Source organism: Varroa jacobsoni, unplaced genomic scaffold (assembly GCF_002532875.2).
Source record: "Varroa jacobsoni isolate VJ856 unplaced genomic scaffold, vjacob_1.0 scaffold_271, whole genome shotgun sequence".
Taxonomy (NCBI): Eukaryota; Metazoa; Arthropoda; class Arachnida; order Mesostigmata; family Varroidae; genus Varroa; species Varroa jacobsoni.
The window spans coordinates 34,213-44,061 of NW_019213173.1; the positions used below are offsets into that span (position 1 = coordinate 34,213).

Genomic DNA, 9,849 nt, shown 5'->3' on the forward strand with positions numbered 1-9,849 from the left:
GCACTCTTCGTCTTTTTCATTCTGCTCCACCAAACGTCGCAAGGAAGTAATATCGCCAACACTACTATAAAAGGACCACCAGCAGTGGTAACCTTTCAATAGCAACAGCTCATGAGCTCTCGTTGACTTAGATGCTTCCGCGGTTTTGTAGCGATCTTGCCATGGCTCCTGTGGTCGCCCTAGCGACCACAGAATCATCATCCTCGCGAAGATTAACTTCACGTTGGACGGTTCGTTTTGGTCGCACGACACGTATTTACACTTCAGCACCTTGGCAGCAGCTGAAGCACCGTCGGGGTTTCCCGGAAGACCCAGACCAGGTAGTAGATTATATGTATGGAGCACCATGAAGGTGAGCAGATTGCACGGCTTCTTATATCGGCACACAAAGTGAAAACGAATGCGCCACACTTACATATTACCACCTTCGTAGCTAAATATAGTAGCATCGTTTAAAATGTAGGGGATAAACGAAAGCGTTGTGAGATCTATGCCACAAAAATATTACTACTGGTTCTTATCATTATTAGCGTTTCTGTTATTTGTGTTCACACACTTGTTCCCCCTATGAACGCACTTCAGCGAAGAAACGAGAAGGAAAGAAAAATAACGATACGAAACAAAAGGGAAAAGAAAGGCAAAAACGTTTATTTCGATTAAGACCGACGTTGCATGGCAACTAATATAGTAAGACTATTTACATGGCTTTTATATGAGCGACATTGATGACACATGGACATATATGCGACGACGAGACGAAAAAAACAGAAAATTAACAACTAATAATAATAATGATGATTATTGTGATGACGCTAGTAGTGATACAATCGGTGCTAATCACCTATTTCATTTGTTATTATTAATTCTACATGTTATTTTAATGAAATACCGTTAATAACATGTTAATAACGATCGAACAAGTGCACCTCGGTTTCGATTACCGCTTCAAAGCTCGCCTTTGTGCTGCACTTGTGCTGTGACCAGCAATTCGAAAACATCGGCAGCGCGTCTTGTAAGCCTGATCTTGATACGAGTGGGGCATCGGTCAAAGAAAAAGTTCTATCGGAGGGCCAGCTATGGTGAATTCTACGTCTCTTTTCGAAACAGCTAAATACATCAGCTTACTTTATTGATACACATATTGTATAGGGTCTTATTATACCAGAGAAATAAGCAAGTGAACGAATTGGTAAAACGAAAACGGCAGCGGTGTTCGATCGATTAACAATCGAAATAAATGGTATAGATAACTCGAGTGGATTTTCTATACGAATATAACAGTGTTCAATGATGCGGGCAATACATAGGCGGGTGAAGTGAGCAGACATAGTGAAACTGATCGTATCCTTGAAAACATTTTGATGGCTTCTACGTTTGCTTGGACAGTCTGATACATATGGAAACCCAGAAAATTAGGCAATATGCGTATGCAGTAGTTTTTTGATGACATCAATCTTCACATGCGTCAAACGTAGAACAGAAATTTCATAGTGGATGCTATAGGGGGTACTATGTGCTGAAGAGCTCTCGTCGCATCTCGTAATTTTAAAGACAGTTGTGCTAATTAGAAACTGGATTTAATGCATCCCCCAATTGGCAGGAAGCTTAACGGATACTGCGCCCACGTCGTTGCCTCACTGGTCATAACGCTTGATTAGCGAGGCATTTACTATGAAGTCGTTGAGCTTGCTGAAAGCCGTATGACTCTGAATGACATCACAACGAGCTGTATCGAACGTTGGAACGTCTTTTTTGAACTGCAAATTTGCTACGGCCTTTTCTTTGTGACAACAAATTAATTCCAATAGTTAAGTACAGTAAGTGAATATTACAGAATTATTAGCTATGGGCTTTCATTATCGAACACGAAACGATAAGTCGCTTTCTATTCAGCTGCCAAAACGACGAGTATAATCAATCACCGGGAAAAAGTAAAGCACAGTATGTTCTTGCACACGCCTACAAGGGTAACGATAGAAGCCAACTACGGTGCGCAGTGACAGACCCGAACAACAATGTAACTGCGACGATAACGTTTTGAAGCTTCACATATTGCAAATAATAACATTGGCTGAAAAGAAACAAGTTAACGTACTTCACCATTGAAGTCTTTAGCTGTTGTATTCGGCCGCTGATTGCAGCGAATCAAAACATGCATATCGGTATGGCCACATGGCTATATACTTATCCACTTGCTTATTGCAGATGAGGGCCACTAGTCGTGTTTTGGCTAGAGGACTTCTGCTGACGATGTCCGTACATTACGGTACGTATGTACGTTAGTTACGGCGTCCATGCGGCAATAACAGACGATAGCAGTAATGGCGGAAATCATACAATATATGATCAAGTCGAGTGGAGCGAACGGGTAATACCTGCTGTTACCATGGGAGTCATCCAGTACTACGTGACAGGTGGAACGAGCTAGCATGAAAAAAACGCAGTAGCAACGTTCAGTGGACAACGACGTCACACTTGAGAGCGCGGTGTTCGTTAGCTATCGAGTGTTTTCGGAGCCTTAAGTCGAAGTGCCGACACCATCACTGACAGGACAACAAATGGGACCAAAACAAACAGAACTAAGACAGCTATAACAATAAAGTTTGAGCCTGGGTTACCATGACTGCTGCTGTTGTCACCGTCGTTAGCGTTAACGACGTAAACGCCTATCCTTGGTCGGGCTGAAGGCCAAAGATCGAACTAGTTACCTGCGATGTGACATTCGGAGTATCTCAAGCATCGGACAGGTAGGTGAGCGACGCGTGCCAGTCGATCATGCATCCGAATTCGTCACTGGATGAAGTAAATTTAGAGGAAGGATAAATAGTCTGGCGGTGCTTGTTTCGACCCAAGAAGATGCTCGTTTTGCCAGGTATCCGGTCGCCTCTAAACGGTGTGAGAGACAGACTCATTGAGCTGATTTACTATTTTAGGGAAGGGTCGTGAGTGATACGTACCGGGGTGAAACAGACTGCCGAAGAATTGAAAGGGTGTCTGCAGATGCAGCACAACCTATACAATACGATACACATTTAGTATACAACGGCGAACAACGGCAGTGGCGACAGAGATAATTAAGATTACGATCAGAGCGGCCCATCACGTCTTTGAAAGCGGTACCAGCAGCAGTAACTTTCGCAACTTACATAACTTCTTCAGTGCACCGGATACGGGTGAGCAGACAGTTAAAAATTATGCGTGACACAACACAGCAACGAAATACAGCAGACGACACGAGAATCGTACATACAAGAACGAGTAAAACTCCATTGCTATTCATGCTTTTACAATACAACAACAATTTGACAGCTGCGCTCAGCGCGGCTGTATGAGCGTTTTTCTTCCTGTCGTATCGACATCATATGATAGCTTCTGTACACATACACATAGACGTCCACATACATACTACCCTTGCTCTGTGATGCAGATATCTACAGACAGACGATGGGCAACATAAACACAACGATGATACGATGAACGTGTTGAATCGATGATTTCTGATTGCTCCTACAGCGTTCTGTTTGAAGAGTCAGAGCGATTTCGCTCTTCAAGATCAGACTTTGGCTGGTGAAGGTAGTAATGATGAGGTGTCCGTAGTTGCGTACTGGGTTGTTTGATCTCCACGGGCAACTGTGGTCGGGGCATAGCTATCGACGACTGACGTAGGGGCATCTGCCACCGAAGCAGGGGCAGGTTCGGCCGAAACGGAGGCAACTGCAGCAACTTCGGGAGATAAAGTTTGGGCGTTGTCGGTAATGGCAATCGGACTACTCGCGGCGTACTGTGGCGTCCAGTGCTGCATCTGTGGCAAATCGGAACTTTTTCTTGGCGAAGCATTGGTGATACGTCCTGGATCGATCACTTGCTGCGCAGCCCCATCTTGTTGCCAACCCTGGGCGTTTCTGATATCCTGTATGCTTTTTGGGTGCGATGTCGCCGGAGTCTTAGCACCCGGTCCGGCAGTCTGTTCGCCATGGTGGTGAATCGCCGCGCTCGGCGCCGGAGTAGCGGCTGTCGAATTTAACACAAAAATAAGGTCAAAGGTTAGTTATCTAGCCAGGTACCAAAGGAACCATCTGCGGAGCTAGCAGATCTTTACATGCGTTTGTCGGAGTTCCATTTGCACTCGATCGTATGTCCTATCATTTCGCGGACATACCTAAATCAGGTTGCGTCATCGAAGTCCGCGGATGTATTGCGGATAATATGTGTTTGGGAATTCAATTCACACACGAAAAGGGAAAGCCTATGGTGGAATTAGCAGGGGCGTGTTGCGGTGGTGAAGCAGTGGTAAGATATCCTGATGTAATACTGCCTGGTGGCGGTTTCGGGCGTAAAACACGAAGCATTTATTTACAAGGAAAGCACCGGGTGACCTGGTCAATGTTACATAACAACAGCTTCACGTAATCACACTTGTCCGTAATTCCCGTCTTGTTAACAACCGTCTGTTGGGCCACCTTAGCTCGTTTTTGAAAAACGCAAGTACGCAGATACACACACGAGACACCCATATGCAACCTGGACCATACTGCTAGTGCAAACGGGTCAAATGTACGAAACAGTAGTAAATTGTAAACAAGCGCGCATGTTGCCATGTGGCTGTTTCCGGGCACCATCACCTAGTAGCTGGTGTCGCTAGCAACAATAACAACTAATGAAGCTACTGTTGAGGTAATGAAGAACGTCTGCCCTATGTCTCGGATGTCTAGAGCACAGCACGCATGTGTAAGTGGCATCCTGGTTATTCATTCATGCACACATGACCAATATCGGTGTTAGCGCACTTTGTGCTGGATCCAAAGCTGTTATTCGAGTTTGCAGAACACTATTATTACATAGAAAAATACGAAATATGTATTATTTTTCGTCTACACAAAAAAATATTTCATCTATTTAATAGAATAAGGCATACTGTTTAAAATAGGAATTAAATAAAATGCTAAATCTTTCGGATATCAATTGCTTGATTACTCGAAAAATTAACGATTAATCAGTATTGGCAGTTCCTATGAAGGTAAACCTTTCGTGAAATGGAAAAGTTCTAAAACTCGTATTAGACATAATGCTTTTTGAGACAAGAAGCGTGCAAGCATTTGTCTCCCACTGGAAAATAACTATGCATTATGTGCTACGGTAAACTCAACTTAGTAAAGTTATATTGCACAAAATCCTACAGTTTGTACTGTGGGTAATTTATTACCATTATTATTGTTATTATAATTATTATTTGGTTTTCTTTTTAGAATTACGTGCATCTATCTATACACGTATGGGTGAGTAAACTGTTGTATCTACTGAAACACTTGTTACTTACGTGCGTTCCAGCTTTGCTCTTGATAGGGGTTTTGCTTGGGCTTATCGGTAAGCTGTCCGGGTCCACCGTAACCGGGTGCGGGAGCATCCTCGAGATCGAATGCTTCAGTGGGTCGCTCGCCACCAGCTTCTGGACGGTGGCCGCTGTCACCCTGGTGACCGCTACCGTAATTCTTCTGCTCCTTGTGTACATTATAGCCGTCGAAGTGGTTTTGCTGTTGTTGGTTATTGTTGTAGTAAGTCTGCTGCTGGTAGTGATTGATGTTGCCATAGTTCTGGTGATCGTAATACCGCTGCTGTTCGTGGTTGCTTTGTGGTGGTCGCTGATAGTCGCTATGGAGGTTATTTAGATGTCGCTGATAGTTATCAAAGGTTTGCTGCTGTTGTTTTTGGTGGTGATGATGATGATGATTTTGTTGTAACGGTTTTTGCTGCTGGTGTCCATGGTAATTGTTAATATTTTGTAGTTCATACTGATGTTGTTGCTGATAGATCCCTGTGTGCTGGTGGTCATCATTGAATTTGTGCTCGGACGATGTCTTCTCAACCCGATTATAGATTAGGTGACCAGGCGGTTTTGCCGTCTCAGGCGCGTACGCCAGATCTTTCTTACTCGGAGGAGTTGTTGGGCGAGGAACCCAGCCGTCTGTACCAGGCCTACTTACGATCGGTTGCCAACCGCCGTTATCAATACTCTGGTGGGCTGGCTTTGTAATAGGAAATTCGTCGTCAAATGGTTCGATCGGACGTCCGTATCCGGCAGTCCTACTAGGTTTAGCCGGTTGCTCATGTTGACTGCTATAATTTGGTTGCTGTTGTCTGTAGTAATCTTCGTATTGCGGTTTCTGATCCCAACCATACTGTGGTTGCGCTCTGTTGTAACTGTTGTCATTCTGTCGATCCCAGCTCTGAATTTTGCCCCTTAGCGTTTCGGGCTGTCCAGTGAAGTAACCCATTCCTTTCTCTCGGGGACCGCCGCTATAACCGGTGCCAGCCTTCGGCCAACCATGGTGTTGGAAATTGTTTTTATGTGGACCATTCGACCATCCACCACCGACGTTAATGTCGTTGTTGATTGGTCCATCATCCCACCCGCTGTTCATCTGGGGACCTCCATAGCCCCCTGGTTTCCTTTGGCTTCCCACAGGGCCGCCTTGAACCCATCCGGCTCCACGTCCGCGTCCGCCCCTCCTTTCTTTGATAAAGAGCAGTACGACTTTTTGAGGATTTCCGCCAGAAACTCCTCCATGGCTGCCATGGCCTCCCTTTGCAGGGAAATGCTGCTGTGAATGGGCATTACCGCCCTTATCAAGCGAAACATACACTACTGGAGCGGAGTTATGCTTTTGGCGTATTCCTTCTATCATTTCCATTGGAGCTCCCTTGAAGCCGTGCCCGTGGCCGCCGTATGCCCCCCCTGTTCCACCCTGTTGGCTGTTTGGCAGCGATACGAGAATGACGACTTTTTTACCCTCACCATGAGGATTCGGTCCGGCCCGGGGTCCTAGCCTTTGCTGCCAGTCACCTTGCGGACCTGGTGCAGGACCTCGAAAGGCGTTCCTCCATCCCCCTTGCCGGTGGAATGTGGGGCCGTATGGCCGTTGCCATTGCGGCGCCCTTGGTCCACTGGGCCAATCCTGTTGATGAAACGGTTTGTGAATATAAACACAAACTTACTTTTTGCATTGCAATACATTGGTGAACAGATGCAGTGCGATAAATCTCTACGTCTATAAAATGACTAAAGGTTGTTTTAGTCATAATCTGATGATAGAATCTGCATAACTGCTGCTTGGCTTGAACAGAGAAACTAGAAAACGGCCGCTCTCCTGGATCTCAGTATAAGTTGTATATTTGGAACTTGAAATATCGATAGAATAGCAATCACTTCATATATACGTACACATATGTAGAGGATATTTTTTACCTGTAAATTGTTCTGCCAGCCCGGTTGGTCACGACTGTCCCATCTTCCTTTTTGCGGAGGGTAGCTTGGCGGGAACCGGCCGTGATGCGGCGGACCAGGTAAACGTGCACGGCTTCCCTTCTCTAGAGTCACTAGCATTTGTTTTTCCGGTCCATCCTTGATATTTTTGTTCCATAGATCATCATTGTGGATAACATCGAACCAGTTCGCATCTGCACCACCCTGCTGCGTCTCCTGAGCTAGCAGATCAACCGGTTCGCCGGTTAGCTTAGGCGCCGTATCGATGTCCTGAGCGGCAAACGCCGCAGCGCTAGCGAGAACGAACAGAACCTGTGACGAAAGTTATCGAGGCAGGGTGCACATATGAGACGTGAATAATCTCTAGAATATAGCTAAATACTCTTAGTTTGCCTAGTTTTGCTATTCTGTAAGTATAGACTTTTACATCCGTGATAGCTTAATCGATGACGTATTTGCCTGCTAATCTTTAAGGGTACGTTGTGGTCTATGTTCAAATCCGGATATAGACACACGGTGCTGGGAGTCAGCCGTCTGTTGACGTGCCTAACGGCCATACCAGACGTAGCACTCGAAACATAGAGGCTTCCACATCCACTTCTACGCAATGAAGAATTCATTTCTAGTAGTCCGAATTGGTTGATGTAACTGCGCTAAACGGAAGCGCTTCATGTATAAAGCAATCTTGACCTTTTCGAAGGGTAATAGGCAAATTGTGTTTGTATGGACACTCCGTTTCATGTATAGGTAATTACAACGGTAACGTCCGTAACTTTCTCAAATTGCTGTACTCACTAAGTACGTATTTTACGTTACTTCAAATTCTGGTGCACTTATACGAGTTTTAACACAAAACCTACCGATGCTAATTGTAGACTGATCTAAACCATGCCCGGCTATAATGACCAATCTTCAAAAAAAAAATACTATATTCAAAGTAGATTTTTCGATGGCAACGTATCAATAGATAAAGTTCTAAAAAAAATTCAAATCATTGGTGAGTTTAGAGTTAAGATAAGTTCAACTTACTTATTAGGTACCTTGGATATTAACACTTTTAATTATTAACAACAACAGAAATAAGTTTGACCAAATGTTCGATTGACTACCGTAAAAGGGTAACATGGATATTAGTTGTAAGTTGTCTATCACATTATGACACGCTTTTTTTTTCAATGAGGCAGAAAGAAATAGATGAAACCGATTTTCTAAGTAACTTGGCTCATCTCTTGCATAAATCTTGTAAAAAGCTCTGTAATAGACGAGTTCTTGCGGGTATAATGGCAGCTCATTCTAAATAGAATGAAATGTTAATACCCTATGATTAATTCGTAATCTTTAAATCATACTCGTAATTCACGAACTGCAAAACAAACGATAAGATTCACAGCCGTCTCTAATTCTTGAGGTTGGTTAGCAAGAAAAATGTGAACGTGAGTTGGTGTACACAAATATCCTATTAATTTTTTTCGAGTAACTTAAGCAAAGTAAGCAGTAGCTACGAAATCAACCACTTCGAAAGACTTCGCGCTGGACTTCAATAACTGTGAGAGACGTTTGATATTAGAGATATTCACAGACCAATACATAAACAAACATCCACGCGTACGTTTGTTCAGTTCAACATCAAAGTATAGCATTATTGAGCACGGGAAAAATGGAGAAAGGTACACTTCACTCGCCACATGAACTCAAACAAAAATAATGATCCAACGTGACCAGCTGTTCTGGGAACTCATTGATAGCAAAGATACGGCACAACAAAGAACGCATGACCGCAATTAACACGATTAATGTCTTAACGTGATCCTTTGGGCCGAACTAGATGATAATCCTGCACTTCATTAACGACAGAGAGAATCATCAAAAGAGCTCGGTTGCTGCCAGTTAATCCTCATCGGAAATCCTCAGATAGTAACGCTGTACGAGCTTCGCTGACCAGGTAAGTGCAGTTACGTGCAGACGTTTTTTTCTGCTAGTTTGATCCAAAGTCGTCTATTGTGCATTCGCAATGCACCTTGAGCCTGGACATCAAGCCTCGTAAATCCTCAGAGCACTATTGATGGCTGTCGAAAAAAGAGTGCATGATACCCGAGACTCATGAACAGCAGCCGTTAGAGAAGCATTCCATCGGCTAAAACAATCGCATACACTAGACATGATGCGACTATTGCTATTATCCGTTGATTTCTTCGGTAGAATACCTCACTCTGTGTTCTCAGGGACTCACACTTACTCTCATCTCACTCCGTATGTTGGAGCCACCGCGCGATGAGGGAGCGGTGTAGTCGTTTTTGTGGGGCTCGTGATACGTTTGTGGGGTCGATCGTGGTCCTCGCGTGCTTTTGATGCACGGCGCCGACACATGAACCACGAAAGACGAGGCAGTTTGCCACTGCCGCCGCTGCTGCTGCTACAGGGGTCACGAGCGTCCCTTGCCGATGTCAAGACAGTTGGGTTCGCAGACAGACAAACAAATGGCAGGGGCAGTGGGGCGGGGAATCAAAGAGAAAAAATTCCCCCATGAGGGCTTGTGTAGTGTATCATTGGTGTTGTTGGAGACAGGGAAACAAGCTAGAGCTGTGTTC

The 9,849-nt window shown here is 44.5% G+C and overlaps 1 protein-coding gene across 1 annotated transcript; it reads right to left on the reverse strand.

Annotated features, from left to right (window-relative positions):
- Positions 1 to 622: 622 nt before the first annotated feature.
- Positions 623 to 9,609, reverse strand: LOC111258850 (uncharacterized). Its single transcript, XM_022830393.2, has 4 exons — positions 9,498 to 9,609; positions 7,244 to 7,573; positions 5,318 to 6,953; positions 623 to 4,011 (listed from the first exon to the last, which is right to left on the reverse strand). Exons 1-4 carry the CDS (start codon positions 9,501 to 9,503, stop codon positions 3,554 to 3,556), a joined length of 2,430 nt encoding a protein of 809 aa, XP_022686128.1. The 5' UTR covers positions 9,504 to 9,609; the 3' UTR covers positions 623 to 3,553.
- Positions 9,610 to 9,849: the final 240 nt, after the last annotated feature.